General features: G+C 37.0%; 1 protein-coding gene across 1 annotated transcript in view; it reads left to right on the plus strand.

The window, feature by feature from the left end:
• The window catches only part of tedc1 (tubulin epsilon and delta complex 1), a 72,136-nt gene that overhangs the window by 18,992 nt on the left and 32,185 nt on the right, over positions 1–20,959 (plus strand). The window contains exons 4-5 of the mRNA XM_088925094.1: positions 5,821–5,985; positions 11,996–12,094. Of these exons, the coding sequence (XP_088781220.1) occupies positions 5,821–5,985; positions 11,996–12,094 (264 nt within the window). The remainder of the gene's footprint in view (positions 1–5,820; positions 5,986–11,995; positions 12,095–20,959) is intronic.

Raw genomic sequence — 20,959 nt, forward strand, 5'->3', positions numbered from 1 at the left:
CTAATATGTCATTCTCAAATGACTAAACAGCAGAATTTGTGATCTCAGGAGCCTGAAGTCTGTTTCTGCTGGTGCAATTCATGCATGTTAATTTTGTGCTAGCAGAACTCTTATCTTTTGACACAAAGGCTTCTCACATCTTCTCCTCAGACACCTACAGAATTCTATTGAGAGAGATAAAAACTGCTTAATGAATGACACATAAGAGGACTGTCAGCCTGAGCAATTGGGATATGTTCATATACTTACATGCCCTAGAAGCCAAGCTGGTATGAACATTTAGAGCTCCCCAAAGCAGCTTCACACTTGTGGAGGGGTGGGGAGAAATTGGCCTAATTTAGTTTAAATTGAGCTAATGTAACCCTATTCCCCCAGGTCTTATGCTATTTAATCAAACAATTGTATAAAGAGTAAAGACGTCTGGTGCCGATTGGTCTGCATTTTCACTCAGTTTTTTTTCATACAAGGTTGAACTGCTCTCGCCATGGGTCTGGGGTATTATTTGTAGGTTTTAGTGCCCTGTGTTATCTTTTGGTCAGAAAGAAGATAATTGAAAGCCATACAGTAGAAAAACAAAATAGACATGGTAAGAAGTAGTTTGTATATTTACACCAGTAGGTGTCAGCATAACTCTGACCTAGTTGAGAAAAGCTTCAGTTAATAAATTATATCGTGGTGTTTCTTGTGCTGCAAGATTCCACCTTCTGTCTCTCAGTCACTGTCACTGATTGCTCAGTGCTGAGATTGAGTCAGTTGAGGGCTGAGGCATTTTTAGTGGCTATGCTGTAAACCTTCACAGGATAAGACTTGTAGCTAGTCATCCAGCTTCCTGGAATTGTATTTTTGAGCCTATGTTTACTTTTAGAAATACACTGGATATAATAAAGCAAATTGGTCAAAAGGCTTTTAATTTTTTATGACATCTGAACAATTTGATAATGTTTAAATATATTTATAAACTTTTTTTACATGTAGGCGAATGTTATAATGTAATAATACATTACAATCAATACATTCATATACATAAACAAGGTTTTTTTTTTTAATTCACAGCCCCCCGTTTGGTTAGGCAATTCACACAGGAGGGTTGAAAGTGACTCACGCTTGCCTCACACATGATTTATTGTGCAACTCAGGCCCCATGAGCACACAGCAAGCCACTCAGATTACTGGTCCATGGCTAGCCCAGGATGTCCTGGCTAAGTATGAACACAGAAGCGCACTGGGATTCAGTGTGTTCATGTCAATTCAGTGTGTTCTGACACTTGGTCTGATTGTACCTGGCTAACAACCAGCCCAGATTCAAAGAGACAGCCTCTTAACTGAAAGAGCTATCCTTCACTCTAAGCAGAACCTGGATTGACCATGTAGCCATCTCCAATATACTGTACATATCTTAAGTGTATTAGTCACCCCTTGCAAGTGTGTTATACCCGTGGCTTGTAATTGACTGACATAGAGAAAAGCTTGCACTGCCTCCTGTCTTCCCTGAGAAAAATGCTTAAATTAAAATCATTATTACTGCTTGGAAAGAAGCTGTACCACATGGACTGCAGTAAAAGTCTTCTTAGAGGCTGTAGTTCTTAATTTTGCTAATTGCATGTGCAGCCAATATTTGAATATGAATTTGAGGTAAAAATGTGAAAAAACCTTTCTTTGAGTTAGCCGCCTTAATGATTATTTGCTTTATGCCTAGCGATAAGTAGACTCATACATTCTCTTATTTATTCTCCTCTTTATTTTGGGACTATAGGAAATGTAATGTTTGAGTAAGGAAAATCCTTTCTGGTGATCCTTTTGTCTTGTAAAAGGCTTTGTCTTCATTGTCAGACAACACTCTGGTAGAGGTGTAATGTGCTGCTACCTTTTTGTGACAGTTGGATTTCGGTCCATTATTTCATATTCATGTACTGTAGGTCCCACAATAGTGACTCGGTGAATAAAAGAATTGCGATTGACCATTTTGAGATTGGTGGGCATTATTTTTACATTATTAACCAAACATGGCTTTCAAAGTGCAGTTTAAGTAAGTGTGAACATGCACATGCACATGCTAATAGTTATGAATAGTTATGTGCTCCTATAATTGACAAAAAAGAAAAATGTGTCCTTATATTTTATTAAGTGCACATTCCTACTGATGTTTAAATTCAGATTCGTCTATTAAGCTGTGAAAAAGACCCAGCTCTTCCTTAAGTCATGTTCCTTAATTTAGTATAGCAAAATTAACATTGTAATCTATTTGACTTGCTGTAGACATTACATACAGTAACACACTAACATGTAGGTAAAGGGAAAAACAGTTGTCTTTCTGTACTCTGTGGTAAGCCTAAATTTAATGTGATTGAACATTTTCAATTTTTTATTCCTCCGACAAAAGTACTGTATGCCTTAGATTTCTGTTAATATAGAAAAGGAATTTGAACAGCACAGTTTTCTGACATTTTTGACAACCAAACCTTAATATATTCAGCTCCTTTTATTTTGGCTGTTTAGCACGATTCATATATTCCCCTACATGTAAGTAAATAATCTCCACTGTTGATGTAGCGGTTGTCATTCATGATTAAAACTGAGGTGTATTAAATGCTAGGAAATATGCAGCCCTGAATATCAGGGTGTTACAGCGTTATCAGCTTTTACAGTGCAATGAAATACTTTCACTTATCTTCAGCAAAATGCCAGTGAAGATGCATGTTACTTTGGAAAGACTGAACACATATTTTTGTAAAGAAAAATAAGTACAGATAGTGTTTTTCATCCCATGCAAATTATTTGTGAATCCGAGAAGATGTCCTGTATTAATATCAAGGTCAAAGAAAATAGAATTATGAAGACATGTGCTTATAAATTCACCTGCATTTACTGTACTGTCTAAATAAAATATCTCTGCAGTATTTTAATAAAAACATCTTTCAGTTCTTAATAAAATTGGTTACATTATTTTGTGCCAGTCTGAGAATCCTGAATTTTGTATGCACTTGTACTTTTTCCTTGCATGTTTTTATCCTCACATGTACTGTACATGGAGTGCAGAATGGCTATTTGTGAGACCAGCAAGAGGAGCTTAGAGTTTTTATACTTTTATGAATGGTTAAGAACTGGTTAAGAAAATGTATGACCTAAAGGTATTCATTATCAGATTATCTTTTTCATCCTAGAAATCACTTGCTGTGATATTGATGGTTGGGTGTTACACATTTTGGATAGTGGAGTCTTCTGCAGGCTCTTCTGCATGGACTTTTGGACCAGAACACTTTGAAGGTCTTTAGGAGTTGATGACTTGTTTCCTTCTGTCATTTCCAATCTTGAGCCCAGAGATCCTGATGCACCTGTCTTATCAAGAACAGGCCTGTACCCTTACATCCGAAGAAGGCTCCACAGCTGAAGTGTTGTATTTTCTTTCTTTTCTTTTCAGCATGGTATAAACCTATTACTTGCTCCTAAGATTAAGTCAGGCATTAAGATTAAGTCAGTACAATTAAAAGAACATAAAAAGCCATTTCCAATTTCAAAGGTTTTTAGTATTTGTATACTAAAAGTACCTTTTAAGTATTGGTCAGTGTTACTGTTCATCACTATAAAAGTGATCAATTCATATATTGAAGCAAAGTCAATTAATTGAGTGCGTATGTCACCATTGAGCTCTGACAGGTATGTTAAACACTCTTAATTTAGTTAATCCAACTGAAGAACCGCTGCATGAATATGAAGTGAAATTGTATTGATTTTTTTCAAAATGGAATACATTAAGAACCTTAGGCCACATTTATGATGGTTTATACATTACTGAAATTGCCACCCTTTTCTATATGCAGAAAAAATAGGTCTGTAAAATGTACAGAAAAAAATATTTTCTAATGTAATCATTGTTTAGTGAATTCACTGTAGATATTTTGTGTTGCAGTACATAATATTGAGTAAGTTCTGTTTTTACTACAGTTTAACAAGTTAAGATATTGCTGAGTTAAAAATGTATTTTTGTTTAACTTTTAGGTCTACTGTGCACATTAGAGTGACTGGATTATGCATTTCTACAGTGTTAAAAACATAACAAGAAAGGCAAAAATATGAGCAGGCCATTTTGATTATTATTTTAGTAGCTTAATGAATATACCTGTACAGTTCTATTCAGCAGCTACTTCAAAGAGTTCAGAGTTTGGGACCACCTGTTCCAGATGACCAATGATATGCATAAAAAAGTGTTTTATGTTCCGTCCATCCATTTCCCAAGCACTATGTCCAATTTAGGGTCACGGGAGGGCCAAAGCCTATTCCTGCAAGCAATGGACAGAAGGCAGGATGCACCTTAAATGGGACACTACTCCATCACCGCACAGACAACAGACACAAACATGCATACACTCACACCTACTGTACAGTAGGGCAAATTTTCCCAGAAGCCAGTTAACCTTCCAGCATGTCTTTGGAATGTGGGAGGAAACTGGAGCATCTGGAGGAAACCCATGTGAACATGGGGAGAACATACAAACTCCACACAGGTCCTCAGGTCCCAAACGGAACCCAGGGCCCTGGAGCTGTGAGGCAGCAATGTTAACCACAGCTTCACCGTGCCACCCATGTTTCATACTCTTTGTCATAAATATTTTAGTTTACCCTTGTGACCCTGCATACGTATTAAAATATTTAGTCTGAAGGGTCAGCTCAGGCAATGGTGGTCATAGCCTTAGGATTTTCTATTCTTTGGTCAAATCTACTTTGAATCACTTTTGCTACTGACTGAATGTATTGTTATTTAATATTCATCTTTAGTCTTGCTCTTCTGTGAGCTCAATGTACTATAAAGCTAGGAAATTCTTTTTGTGGTAAACTTAAAACCAAACAATATTTTAAACTTTCGAAACTTGCTCAATCTAAAATATAAAGCTTCAGTGTAATCTCCCTTGATTTCATTTCCACATTGTGCCATATGTAGAAACACGCTTTCTGCAACTCATTTGATATGTATATGTTCCTTGTGAGGATCACATTGTACAAGATAATGTTTAATTGAATTTGACAGCTGTAAAGTTTTTTTTTATACCAGCCCCTATTGGTTTGTTACATCATACACAGATATAACTACTTTTCTACAACTTGTTTCCTAACTATAAAGGACTCTAAATCATGGATATAGATCAGAAAGAACTTTGGGTCTAAAATGGATCCTTGCAGTATACACAAGGTTATGTTGGACTCGTTAGAGATTATGTCCCTTATGCCCCTTGTTCTTTCTTATTGGTAAACTAGTTTTCAGTGTAAGTACATATATTACTTTGGTATTTTATAGTTTTTAGTTTGAAAATTACATAGATATACTGAGGGGCAAAGGGATAAATTGATGAAAGAGTACTGGATCCAATGGCATTTGTGCTTTTTAATGCCTCTCAGTATACTTGCATATTATAAGAAAACAAATGGTATTTCACTCCTCCAAGGAGGAAATGATTTTGAGATGCATGTCAGACAAGTTACTCTTGCTTAAAGGGGAAGGTCACAGTTATTTATTTGTAATCCTTGTTTAACAACAGAGTGACACACATCACACATCAGCGACTACATTCTCTGGTTTGGTAGTCTGTAGATCTGAGTGTTATCAGCAAAGTGTGTTTCAGTCCTGCACTTAATATGAAAGCCACTCTGGACAGCAATAAAAAAGATTTTGAATAACATCCAATGTTTTCATCTCTCCTAGGTTGGTGGAAACATTGTAAGGAGGGTGGGTTGAATTGTCTGTTTGAAAAGAATTGCTATAAAAATGGAAGAATGATTGCCAATTCTGCAATGTCCTGTTTATACCTTATTTAACCTCTGTTTCAGCTCCCTCTGTCTGTGTGTGCCGATGGAGACCTGCCTGTGTCTGTGGAGGTTGCCGAAGGGCTGGAGAGCAGTGTCAGGCACCTGCAGTGGCAGCAAGGTAGACTGAGGCTCCATTGGAAGACTGTCCAGGCTACACGAGAAGAGAGAGCCATACTGCTGCACAAGGCAAGTATACACAGGAAAGTTTTCTTCAAACCTTGAGCATGTTTCAACCTCAGCCCATGGGCAGAGCTTCCCATCTGGTTAGAAATTTGCCAGTAGAGTGTGTTCTGCTGTAACACGATAGTTGCATTCCTGAAGATCCTTGCATTATTGAAAGGTTGTCTTATAATAACCAGTGATTCAATTATAATTAAGGGTTTGTGGGAAGATGTCTGGAAAACACCATTTTGCTTGATTTTTTTAAAATAATTTTGAACATTGCTGTTGTGTTATTTTATCAAAACTGGTTTAGTTTGTTTTTGTTTGTTATATTATCATTTGTTAATTGAATTCAACCCTGAAAAAATGCACAGTATACTTTGTCACTATGCAGTATTAAATGTAGCGAAGGAGGTGTTGTAGGCACAGAGAAATTGAGGATAGTTTTACATTTTATACAGCCTTTAAAGTTTTTAAATATTCTGAATAAATATTTAGGAAATGTAATTTTACATTATTGCCCCACTGTGGGAAAGCAACCGTTTTTTCCTGCTAACTGGATTCCACATACTCAACCAGAACTATAACCCCTTCATACTTGTGTTGTAAAAAATAGTTGTAGTAATAAATGAAATACCTTATTTCCGATTTGCACTGTGAAAACAGTAAAAGCAGAACTGACTGGCCATAATAGAAAAATCACTGAAATGAAGATATATGTCAATATAAGAATTTAGTGTAACTAAACTCGTTTTTCTGGAGCAAAGAAAATGAATTTATTGGCCATGTAATTGGCTTGGTTTGCGATGATCAGGTAGACATTACTCCAACCTGAAATTGTCCAGTAAAAAGACTAGGTGGTGTGCTAGATAAATACTTTAGCCTGGATATTGCAGGCTTTATAAAGTCCAAGTTTTGCTGCTTGCTGCTTGCTAACTTTGGCTGGTAGTGGAAATTCCTGAAATTGACTGAGTGCCAAAGGGATTTTATATAGGGGTCAATGGTGAAAGGCAGAACACCAAAGAAAGCGATGGTTCTAAATCTGAATGAAAAAACAACAATCAACTAAATGGGTAAATAATGATGATGATGGAACTTACAGGGTATGCTTTTTCTGGATCGTTTGTGGCTTGGTTGAGTTACTACTTGATTAACACTGTGGTCAGCAAGTCCTGCCACACTTGATTAAAATGTGTTTGTCTATATAAAGACATGTCCCCTGGTTAATGCAATAATCGTCTTTGAAATGCATTACTCCATTAGAGAATTAAATTCTCTGCAGACGGAGATAAGATACATTTACCAATAATAATAAAAAAAGATTATACACTCACAATTAATCCTGTAATAAAGTTATATGTAGTGCTAAATGGATGCTTGCACATGGGCCTCACAGTTGCTCCTGTTCATATTTAAGCTTTCTGGGGAGAGAGCTTGGGACTTTCATGATCGATTTTCTTCCGAATCAGTACAGAATCAAAAGGTCAGTATACAGTAGAGAGTGGTCTTAAATCGGTGAAGCCCTGATGTCTGTCTTTCATTTACTGCTCCCTGCTTTTTCATAGTCTGCGTGATAATGACCTTACTTTCAGATCACACTCATGCCTACATTTTCTGTGTGCACTTTTATCATTAACACAGTGTGCATGGCAGAATGACCTGTGGGGGAACCCTGAGGTTTAACAGCCACATGGCAGTCCATCTTGATTGCTGACCTTTGAAATAACATTAAACTCCTGTATCCATGTTGACAACAGGGCTCCTGTGGCTCGTCGTCTTCAGAGGAAATTGCATAAAATAAATATGTTGTCAGGCTGTCAGTAAGCTTAAAAGGTACTGATGTGATATATCCAACCAGTCTTTTTTTGGCAGGCCTCATGACTTTACTCATTTAAGACCTGCGATCTTGAGAACCCCTGAAAGCGTGTCTGTCCATCACACCATCACACTGCTGGGTCACAGAGTTCATGTTTATGACTGACCTAGTTACCTAGTACACACAAGGAGACGAAATGTGGTGTCTATTTCTAAATACGATGCTGAAAAATTTAAATTTTTAATAAATTTTAATTAAATGTACATTTAATATTTATGCATTTTCCTTCTTCCAGTATTATTAGACATGGTAAAATATAATTAACTAGGTAATAACAGCTGTTGGAAATCAAAATGGATACAAATAGTAGTATTTTAAAGCCAAATTAAAAACAAGATTTATTTTAGTAGGACTTTTATATGTTTTAATTACTTAAGACTTAACATGCCTGGAACATGGTCAGACATGATCCTGTCTCTCCTGTTTTACAACAGTGTTAGTAATTGAAGTATAGTTATCATTTATCATTATTGCCAGCAGCCATATCACTCTGCAACTCACAACTGGCAACCCACTGAAGCTAAGCAGGTGTGAGCCTGGTCAGTACCTGGATGGGAGACCTCCTGGGAAAAACTAAGGTTGCTGCTGGAAGAGGTGTTAGTGGGGCTAGCAGGGGGCGATCATCCTGTGGTCCATGTGGTTCCTAATGCCCCAGTATAGTGAGGGGGAAACTATACTGTAAACAGGCGCTGTCCTTCGGATGAGACGTAATACCGAGGTCCTGACTCTCTGTGGTCATTAAAAATCCCAGGGCGTTTCTCGAAAAGAGTAGGGGTGTAACCCCGGAGTCCTGGCCAAATTTCCCATTGGCCCTTACCAATCATGGCCTCCTAATAATCCCCGTCTATGAATTGGCTTTATTACTCTGCTCTCCTCCCCACTGATAGCTGATGTGTGGTGAGCATTGCACTATGGCTGCCATTGCATCATCCAGGTGGATGCTGCACATTGGGAGTGGAGGGGAGTCCCCATGTAAAGTGCTTTGAGTGGAGTGTCCAGAAAAGTGCTATATAAGTTTTAGCAATTATTATTATTTTCTATTAGTTATGTTGCCTATAAGAAAATAAAAAAAGCTAGAAATGAAAGGAAGCTATTTTTCTTCTAGAGCCATCTAGCTCATTTAATTTTCTGCAGTTATTCCTGCGGTTAGTTAGGTGATCTGAGATCTTATCATACAGTATATATTTAAAAATAGTTCAACAGACGTTTTTTAAAATGCGGGGTCTCATAGTTTCATAAACTCATAAACTCTCCTCGCATAGTTTCTTGAAGGTTATTACTTAAAAAATACTTGAATACAATAGACACCTATGCAGTCCAGATTTCCATAGCAAGGTTTAAGGCTAAATGGCACATAATCAAATGTTGCCTTGATCTAGAATGGATCACGGGTTGCCTGTGAAAATCATTGTACTGAGACAGTGAAGTGACATTTGTCATTTTTCTGTGTACTGTTGAAATCTCTTTTCCAGATGAAAAGATTAATATAAGGCAAAAGTACAGAATTTCAGCTTTTGTTTAGCCATTACATTATTATATGACATTAGAGCAATATCATTTGTTGTGTTCTATCCCCCTGTTTCAGGTGAGTACTGGGCCAAATTAATTTAAAGTAAATCAACCTAGGGTAAAGGTAGTATTTGGTTGCCTTCCTCTTACATACAGTACATGACTGCTTCATATACGTGACCCAGACTCTTGATACTATACAGTATGTTCCCTTGAACTGTATGTTCCTTTGAAAACTACAGCCAATTTCAGTTGATGCATGTTTGTAGGGTTTTCTGACTTTATTTCCATTTAAACAAGTAAAGTGCATGCAGAAGTAATTCAAAAGTTTCCACTTGGAACTCCTTTGTAAAATGTGAGGTATATTTTGCACCGTTGTCTTGCTGCAGGTTAAATTGTTGTTCAGTGAGTTTGGTGACATTTTTTGGACATGGACAGACGAGATGTTTCTGTTCACTTCAGAACAGAAGTCAACTCATGTCACGTCATGTCACGTCACGCTGCCAACATGAGTTACATCATCAATAAAGACCACAGAGCCAGTTCCAGAGGCAGCCATGCATGCCAAGGTCATGACACTACCTCCATCATGCTTCAAAGTTTTGACGTTCATTTATAATGAATATTGTATGGAATTATTATATTGTATATAATAATATATATTTTATATATTTCATAAAAAGCTATAATGTTTTAATGTTTAAAGTTATAATGTTTCTAAGAACAGGTATTAAAAATACAGTACTTGCTGTTGTTATTGTTGTAAAAAAAGTTGTAGTACTGATTTAATACCACTTGATATGGAATATTAATATGGAATCATGGAACTAAGACATTTTGGCAGGTGAAATATCACTTGTGGATATATGGATGTGTTCAGTACTGACAAGAAGAAGTGCAATTGTTTGTGTGTTAATGCAGAAATCCAGGTAATTCCAAAGGGTTCACAAACTTTTTCTTGCAACTGTATTTTCTTACTTCTTATGTTTCTCTCTTTGTGCTTATTGGTGTTAAATTTCATTTGCCAAGTGTCTGCTCAGTCCTTGAATTTGTCTTTTAGTAAGTCCCTTGCTCTTTCTTCTGTGTTTGCCGTTCCCCTTATTTTTGCATCATTGACAATTTAGTTAAGTTTGTCCCTTAAGATGACTTCTTGTTTTGTGTTTATTAACTAGTTTCTGGTCCCTGTGCTGACTTGCTGTTTATATCACTAGAGTGCTTTTCAACCACAACTAAATGGGCAACACTGTGAACACACGTAGTGGAAATTATTCCAGACAACACACATGTAAAAGTAAAATCCGTAGAGTGATAGAGTAACATCAGGTTTTGTGCCACCAAGCATTGCTTGGGCATCACACATCTTGGGTCTCTTAGCAGTCACTCAAGCAGATAGAGGCACGACAAAATACAAAATAATGTTATCATTGATTCCCAGGCAAATTTGACATTCATATTGTAAGAGGGTGCCTGATAGTTTTGGACAAGGCTGCATATGTGATAATCAAATGTGATTGAAGTTGATGTGCCAGAATAGTGTTTAATTTGTCCTACTCCACAGATGTCTGGAGCACTGCAATTTGCTCAGTTGGGAGTAATGCCCACTGTTAGCTCATATGAGGTTGACAGTGCAGTGTAAAATGCTGAGATTTGTAAGTTTTTCTTATATAAAGTAATGTGTCTTCTATGAGAAGAATGGTCCAGCATTATATTTGTTTCTTTAACAAGGATGCTGTATTGATAATGTATTTGACCTTATCAGTGACTACAGTTAAGACCTCTGCCTTCACATTTCGTGCCTTATGATTTTTAACCTTTTGCAGTTAGTTTTTTTTTGGGGGGGGGGTTGTTTTGAAAAAAAGGTTTACTCTGAATTGCCTTTTTTGTCTGAATTTTTTGTGAAAATATCAAACCATTCTTAACTTAAGACTTTAAAATGCATCAGGTCAGATGCTGCAAAGGCTTGTCTGCAGTTTAGAGAGGGACGTTAGTTTTACACCTGTCTCATCATATAGTACGTCTTCCATGCTCAGTGTCCCTTAGTACCATATGTGGAACATTTTAGTCCAGCGGGAATTAGACACTACTTCCAGCAGCAACAGGAGTTTCCTTTGAGCGCTGCCATCCACAAAGCAGTCCGCTTCAGGCTTCTGAGATCCAGTGAGATAGTTTGGTACTGCATACACAGATAACTGGAAAAATGTGGTGGGTACATCAGATTTGTGAGATTAAGAATGTTTAGTGGCTGTGTTACCCAAGGAGCAGAGAAGAGAAATAGTAAAAATACTTACAAAAAAAACTTAAAACGTTGACATACAGTATAAACTGTCCCCAGATTTTATAAGTAATTATAAGTGATTCTGTATAATATGACAATGAAGTATCTGTGTTGATAATAAATAAATATACAGTACTGAAAACAGAATGGTGGCATAGTGGTTAGCATTGCAGCCTCACAATGGGTTCAGTTTCGGACCTGGGGTGCAGTTTATATATTCTCCCTATCATCCCATGGGTTTCTTCTGCGTGATCCGGTTTCATCCTACAGTTCAAAGACATACTGGCATGTTTATTTACAAAGTGTATAGTTATAAATAATAATACAGATATAACAAGTAATAATATAATAAGAGGCTCTTTAATCTGTTTTAGATCCATTCCTACACTAAAGGCTGTCAAATCATCCCTACAGTCAGCCATCTTTCTGCTGTGGAAACTAATTTCATCAAAGACCCCATGGAGCAGAACAGGGTGAGTGTTTCTCTAACAATTATCACAGTTTATATCTGTGTGTGCTGGTAAACGTTGCATGTGCTTAGAATTGCGAAGCTTACCTCACAGCTAGAACAACATTCTTATGTGCCGTAATGACAGAGGTGCTTAATCTCACTTTTCTCTGAGCAGATCCACAAATGTACCATTAATTCAAATTGCAGAGGCATCTATTTTGTTTAAAAATATTTATCCAGCAGAAGACTGCCTCTGACAGAAATCTCATTTGCTGTGAGGCTCTGGATGACAGGTGGGAATCCTGGCTTCGAAGAACTTGAAGATGAAACACACATGCAAAGTGTTTGAGATGGGCCTGAAGCCTTTTCAGCCTTTTGGAGCAATATTCAGCTCCTAGACTCTTCTTATCTGCAGATTTTAAGTGGATTGCTTACATCAGCATCTTGAAGACCTGGATTTCAGGTGTGGCCTGCAATACATCAAACAGTAATATGTATAACTGTAGGGTATCATCTGAGGATTAGGGGAAGTTCTAAAAACAGATTATCTATCTGTAAAAGAATCTGTAAGAGTTTTTCAGGGACACTATTTTCCTCCTGAAGTGTCAATCAAGTGTGAATGGTTACTTGCCAACTAGATATACTCCTCCATAGGAGGTAACCTAAAGTAGATGATTCTGTCTGAGTCCATTGCTAAATAATCATGTACTTGAGAAGGAAATGTTTTACATTTGATTTCAAACACCCTTAAAGCAGCATTTCAAACAGTAGATAACTGTTTGTTCTAGCTGATGACATGCTCGATTGGGGTAGGATTTTGAGATGTGGTCTCTAATATGTGAATATATAATATATGAATATATGTAATATGTGAGTTCTAATATGTGAATATGTAACTGGATTCTGTTTTCTAGTGGTGCAATGAATAATGTTGTTTTTCCCCAGTGAAACCCTAAAGCCCTGGAATCTGTGAGATGAAGGTCAGTCATGGGGAGATGTTGAAAGCAGTAGCATACAGTAGGTAGCTACTGAAAAAGTTAATGAAGCTTTGGCCCTGACACTTTCTAGATAGTATTGAGTCCTTCCGATTTTGTGCATTTACAAAATGATAAATAATATGCATATTTTTAACTTAGTATTTTATTCAAAACCTAATGCTAAAACCGAAGACTTATATGCCTAAGCTAACTAATTCAGGTGGGTACCTGCGTCAGCATGCGTAGGCTGCAAAGGAACAAGTAATAGGTTTACTCCATGCTGAAAAAAAGAAGAAAGAAAACACAACGTTTCGGCCGTGGAGCCTTCTTCAGGTTTGAGCAAACCTCACACCTGAAGAAGGCTCTACGGCTGAAACGTTGTTTTCTTTCTTCTTTTTTTCAGCATGGAGTAAACCTATTACTTGTTCCTAAGCTAAGTAATGGTAAATATCAGCTAAATTTGACAATGTTGATTGTATAATTCTTAATATAATATATAATTATTCAGATCAGTGAGCTCACTATTTGGTGTAGCACCTCTGGCAGCAATTAAAGTCACAGATCTTTTTGGGTAAGTCACTACCAACTTTGCAGATGGTCTTGGTGCATTTCTTGCCCATTCCTCTTGCGCAGAATGTATCTGGTCATTCATCTCTGCACTTTTTATATGCTATACTGATTTGTACACAGTATTCCAAATGAGTTATTAAAAGTACATTGTACAATTTTATTTTTTATACTTATTAATTTAATTTAATGTACTGATTTAGTATTGAGATCGTGATTTGCCCCCACTGCTGAACAGGGGGCAAAATATTTAATTTATATTATTGATTTTATTGATAACAGTGCCTTGACTGTTTTCATGGTATGTTGCAGTGATCTGCATTCAAGCCTGCAATCAATGAGTTTTATTTTTTATCATAAAAGCATGCAATGTGACAAGGGCTCTGTGCACCCACTTACCAGTGCTGATGTGGTCTGAATTTACCGTCTTTGGCCACTTTTAATGTAAGGGCACTGACTTGCAGTTATATTAAATAAAATACAATATGTTTTTTTGGCTGAATATATTGAGTTTAAACTCAGTCTTTTATATTTCACTTGTGAAATTATTTCTTGTTATTGTTGTTTATACACTCTCCTTGGACCACCATCCAATCAAGAATCTGTGGCAGTAGTTGAAAATTACTGTTCACCAATGGTCCTCATTGAATTTAAGGGAGCTTGAGCGATTTTGCAAAGAAGAATAAACAAAAATTAACCGTGTTCTCATGTACAAAACTAGTATCGAAGCAGACGCATGGGTATAACTTCTGCCAGAAGTGCCCCTACCAAATGATGACTGAAATGAAGTGCATACTTATGCAAACAGTTTTTTCTGTTTAATATTTAGAATTATTTTAGGAGGATCTGTTGAATTTTGCTTTCACTTTCACATTATAGAGTGTTTTGTGTCAATCGATGGCAGAAGAAAAAAAAACAAATGATTAATGGTTCCATAACAGAATGTGAAAAAGTCCAAGGGGACTGAATGCATTTGATAGTCACTTTATTTCAAAGCTTATAATATCTTACATGATGTATGAAAATAATATAAACTATTATTATATAATAGTTATATTATAATAGAAATCTATGGGAATTACAGTCATAAAACTGAGAAAATAACTGACAAAATAAAATAACTGAGAACTGAGAAAATAAGCTTCTTCTTTTCACCTCTGCCTTCCTCAGCTTCTTTCAGTTCTGTTCATGATATAATAAAATCAGTGTGTCTCAAAGGAACATATTCCATGAATTTAGTGTATAGTTTTCCATACTTGGCAAACAATATTGATTTAAAAAACATCTTGAGATGTAATAAGAAGAAGTGTAATATAGAAAGGATAAAGAAACTCAAATCAGATCTAAGAATTTTGTTTGAGCCAAGGTTTATATACTCAGCTGGCTTGGGAAGAAGATTAGGTCAGTTGGCAAACAAACAAGTAAATGTAATTGTTTTGAAATAATGACTTTTAGTGCTCACTATTCCCCCTGCTGGGTGTTTTCAGTAGAAATGATGTGAAAAAATTGTGTTAGCCATAGATTCTAAGTAATGGTAACAGCTTAAAATTGCTTTTAATGGATCTCTGTTAAAAGCACAATTCACTACCTGTTCTCTGGTGAGATGAGTAGATCAAATCCTCACTATCTGTTCTTTACCACTGTAGGGGTTTTGTGAATTTACTGGCACAATAATTAGTTGTAACAGTAAATTGTGTGAGTTTACTTTGGCTATTAGGAATCAATCGTCAGAACAACAAGGAATCTTTACAAGGATTTACAACACACAGAATACATTTATTGATACATAAAAATAATGTGTACATAAAACATTCAAAATATCAAGCTGATACAAGGTACTATGGTTAGTATGCCATTGGTTATACTAACGTCTTAATCAGTCTCATAAAATAATCAACATTCATGCACTCTTAATTAACTACGGCTACTTACATTAATTATATTGATAATAATGTGTTAATATAACATTTTAATTTTGAAAGGGCTAATATTGAATTATACTCATCCACATCTGTGGATTTGTAACTCCCACGCAGAAGGATGGGGGAAGAGCTGACTGAATCCATTGCAGTGCTATTTAATCTTGCTGGCTCTGTGCCACTCCAGTCCTTAAGCAGTTTGAGGTATCAGGGAGAAGGATCCTGCTGTAGTCTCGCGCTGGCAGTCGATTCCCTCAAATGGATTCTGCGGGTCAGCTCTGAGCTGAACTGGGGTCAAAGTCTGTGCACAGGGTGGCGACTACTCAGTCGGCGTGAGTCGCACAAAAAGAGGAGAAACTTGGTTTGCTCCTGATGTAGTGGCTACTGCTAAATAATGCTTTATACAGGATGGTTGACAAAAAGTCCAACCGTATTGCTCCGGTGATCAAGCAGGCGTACAGTGGTAGCTAGCTGGCCATGAGGTCCTGCTGCAGGCTAGAGCTCAGGCAGAATTCTGTCTTTACTGTATGAACAGACTCACCCTCTTACTCTGTGCTTCAGGAAAACGTTTATGTCCCAAAGTTCAGACAACTTGTCAGTCAGCCAAGTTAGTTGAGCAGAGAAGAAGGTGAAGTTAGAGGTGATGCACTGCTTTTTAAGCGGGGAAAATGTGGTTGGTGATCGGTCAAGAAGCTACCAGGTGGAGTGGGTACCCATACCCTTCAGGTCCCTTATTAGTTGGTCATCTTGTTGGATGATTGACAGTGGCCTGTGACTTTTAGGGTTATTTTCAGATGTGCCTATGTCCCTCTGCCAGGCTCCAGCAGTGGACATCTGTCTTAACCGGATCTGGACTGTTCTGAGAAAGATTGTTATCCTAAAGATAAGCTCGTCTTCCTCACTTGCTCACATTAGCAAGTCCACAAGGTCATCCTGTGGGTGAGACAACAGAGAGGGGCCTCTTTCGCTACATCCCTGTAACAGACAACAGGCTGTTGGTTCAGGCACACAAAGCTTGTTAGAAATCCTTAATATCACTTAATTCTAAGTGAAATGATAGGTCTTGTCCCTACAATACTAATCCGACTTCAGAAACACCTTTTGTGATGATGCAAGTAGGAGCTTTTTTTAATGCCATCTACTGGAGTGAAAATAGAGGATGAACAATAAAACAGCAGACAAGCTTTTCTGAAAGGGTACCACTGGTATACCATGGGAGCCCGGAGGGTTTCCAAATGCCAAACGTAGGGAAAGATCAAACAAATGTGCAGACCTTTTCTGTGATTTTTGTAGAATTCAAGACTGTTCATGTGATAATGTTCTAGTTTTATTATTTATTTCCACAGATTTATTATTTAACTGTGGTTCTGTTTATTTTGGTCTTTATTTTTTTTGTATTTGGTACAGATATATTTGTTATATTTGTTTCAGGCAGCACTAACTCACATCTTTCACTACAATTATCCATTTTTTCTCCAATTGTATTAGCTGGCATACTGTGGGTGCACATGCAGATGAGCTGTAGGTTTTCATCTGTTTTACACGCTGTACTGTATATATTACATAAATTCCAGTATATATTCACTCCCTACCCATTTAAACTCCTTAGCTAACAGAATATACATCTACACAAAACTTTAAATGTATTTCTTTTCATTTTGCTTATCTGTTTGCTGTGGGAAGTTCAGTCTTTCTTTCTTTGTTGGGTAGGTTTGGGATTTTGGAACCATCTGTTGTCCTAGTAAAGGACCCGAGCAGAGCCACAAGCATTCAGGGTGTCGAAGCATTCCCTTGCTCCATACTTGTTTGATTGTTTTCCCTCAGCTCCATTTTCCTACTACTGGATCTCGCTGCTTTGGATTATCTGCTTTGCTCCACATGCTTGCTGCAGCCTGCTTAGATCCCAATTGGATTCAGCCCCCAGTTTCAAGACTACTGCTCAGCAGGTCTGCACACTGGTATTACACTGAACACACGGACTTTTAAGATATGATGGCACTTCCTGAAAGAGTGGGGGGTTTAACCCTGGTGTTCTGAATAAATCCTACTCTGGACTTCTTAAAAGCGCTACCTTAATTTAATGTGAAACAGTTCCTTACTTGCTCACCTGATCTGATGCTCAGTGCTGCTGCATAATACTGCATAGAAGCATAATGCTCCTGCTTGAACGGTGCTGCCACCTATCTCTTATAACTAAAGTGCTCTGGGATCCTTTGTGAGGAGAAATTATATGAAGAATTATGACAAAAGCAAATTCGTTATGCTGATTGTTTCTCCTCAGAAGGGTTGATCAACAAGGAGTTTCTGCAAAAAACACAGGCCAAGAAACACTTGCCTGTTGGAAGCAGTGCTGTCTCTGGGGCAGGTGCATCTTCACTGGTTTCTGATCCCTACAAGCCAGATGTCATCCAAGCTCATCCAGCAATGAGGCTCAAGACTGGTGTGTCGTACATCCACAGCATAACTGTCACATTCTCATCTTGCAAGAAAGCTGCAGTTACGAAAATTGTGTTTGCCCCGCTGGAATATTGTCACATGGAAGGTCCCAAACTTTGTTCAGTGTAGAGATGTTGCAATCAAATTGCCATCAATCACTGCTTGTGGAGTTTTGTAGTGACTTGCCACTCCTACTTAATACTCCTATACTTTTGATAGCTACTGTATTGGTTTCTGTGTTTTTATTTTTTTGGTTTTTATAGGACTTTGACTTTCAAAAGGATTTAATCACTTAATCATCTGTGTTCAATCAACTCTCGCACTAATGAGCTCATTTAGTGCTTATGCAATCCTCAATCATTAATGGACAATTGATCAAAATAATGCCAAGAATAATTAATCAAAATCCAAAATCTGTAGTCTGTATTTTTCTATAAACTAATATGAATAAACACAGAGAAAACTTAATTTCATGCATAGTATTCCATGCATTAGTAAAACTTTGTTTAGAATATTTGTATGTTTTTTCTTATCATGCTACAAATTGTTGCCTTGGAGAGTTCAAAGTAGAATAAGCAATTGCCTCTCTTAAATCTTGAACAGTGTGTATTAAGAGTGGGAACTTGACACCAAGATAGTGACAGAGTCAACTTGGTAAAGTACTTCAGGATCAAGAATGAAACTAGGACGTTCGGATATAAGTGAAAAACTAAGACGTTCATTTAGGACTCCTTAATTTCTGTCTGTGGTGATATGCACCCCAAGGTCAAGAAGCTAACAACAAACAAATGGACTATAAATAACCTCCTTTGGTCTTTTTCATGTTTCTTTTGATTTCACATTTTTTGCCACTTTTTTATTACTTACCCACTTAGTTGGTTATCTACAATTAGTATTTTACTAGAAACAGACCCAGTAATTGAGAATCTTTTTAAGACTCTGCTGTCTACCTCGGAAGTAATAAGACACAGGCATGCTCCTGCTTGAGTGCTTGGCACTTATCAAAGGAGCAACATGTCTCATGCCAGCATCACTGCTGGTACCTGCCAAGTACCAGGAGTCCTTCTTCTGACATTAAGGGTGAAGACTCGCAACCCTACCTTAGCAGTGGTCATAATCCTCTAGTGACATTTTTATGGTTAAAACTCTCAAACACTCCTTCTGATTTTAAAATGGCTTGATGTAGATTTGGTTTCTTAGATGTTTTGTTCTGTCATGTGACTGGTGATGATATTGCCAGTAATAGCTAAATAGCTATACTAAAGATGAAATGAAACTCACAAAGCTCATGAAAATGGCTTTTGAGTTTTATATCCCCTAAGAAAGTAGTCATCTTACCTGGTAACTTTTTTTTTAAATGTAGGATGTGTTTTTATTTAGAGAATAGTGTGCCACAGCTAGCTATTTAATGGTATTTAATTCCACGAGCTTTTGTCACCTGCAGCTGCAGCAAGGCGTGGTGTCTTTAGAGTGTGCTACTGGTTTCCCGCAGGGGTTGAATAGACAAGGCATGGAGGGTGAACTTGCACTATTGCAGAAGAGCTACTGACAGTACCAGTCCTTTTGTCCTATCCCTTTGTTTTATTTAATAAGGATTAACAGCCACATTTTTTAATTATATTCTTGCTGAGGACAAAAGGCCAAGTCAGCCCTGTGAGATTGTGAGATGACAGAACTGTCATCCTAATCCTAGAAAGACAAAGAAAGGAAAATATCAAGATATCTTTTCTTATTCTGATTTTAGTGAGGTCCAGACTACAGGTTACCATTCTATGCTAACTTGTCATAGTGAGAAATCAGGACACCTTGAATTTTCTTTAGTTCTATAATTCTCCCTTCTCCCTCTTTAAATTTTAGGGATAAACTGCCTGATGGAATTTCTGAATTCATATGGAAAGAAAAATAATCTCATTGACTTCTTCATTCAGCAGCATGAATGTTTTACAAGTGGCCTAGCTCTGCAGAAAAGTTAAAATTTAATTTTGTCATCTTTGTTTTGTGTTCGGCTTCTCTTTGGTTTAATCCTGACCTTCCTGTATTTTCGCAGCCGGGAGTGTTTGGTCTTTACATATAGACTTCATTACTTAGTTAATAATAGGGTTTTCCTTTGATACTGTAAGCCTTTTGTTTTGGTCATATGTGTACACGGTAGGGGTTTTGTGAATGTACTGGCTCAATGGTTAGTTGTAACAGAAAATTGTTGACTTTGGCTGTTAGGAATCAATTGGCAGTAAAACTAGGAGTCTTCACAAGAATTCATAACACGTGGGATGCATTTATTGATACATTATGTATATATAAAAGCATTCAAGATATCAAGCTTATATGGTGTGCACAGAAGAGATACTGTACATTAAAACAAGGATACTACTGTAGGTTTAGTATACCGTCCATTATACTAACATCATAATCAGTCTGACTAACATATTCAACATTCAGGCACTCATAAGTAACTACTGCTACTTAAATGAATTAAATTGATGTTAACATGTGTTAATATCGCAATTTTATTCTTGAGAGGGTGAATATTGAATTAAGCTTATCCACAACCGTAGATTTGTAACTCGTGTAGCATGTGCTTAAAAAACGTACAGTACAGTAATTAAGATTTACAGAGCTTTCAACAGATTTAACCATGCATTTCATTACCCTACATTGTGTTGCTCAGTAATAGATAATATAGATAACACAGTAGATAATATACTGTAAGTAGTAAAATCATTTGCCTCCTCACATATGCAATGCTGTTTATTCACATTTTGCAGTGAAAAAGTGTAAGATGATACGCAGAGGTTAGCACAAGTAGGGGAAAGCAAAACAAGACTGGAGTGTAAAACAACCCTAGTGGAGACAACATTACATTCACTCTGTGCTGTTTATCGTGGGAAGGAACCTGCCTCACTACTTGCTCTTTCTGCATGTAACATAAACTCTGCTTACCTAGAAAATGTTATTATGGGACCACAAAAGTTGAATTTGTGCAAGTCC

Source organism: Atractosteus spatula, chromosome 9 (assembly GCF_055471065.1).
Source record: "Atractosteus spatula isolate fAtrSpa1 chromosome 9, fAtrSpa1.hap1, whole genome shotgun sequence".
NCBI classification, from domain to species: Eukaryota; Metazoa; Chordata; class Actinopteri; order Semionotiformes; family Lepisosteidae; genus Atractosteus; species Atractosteus spatula.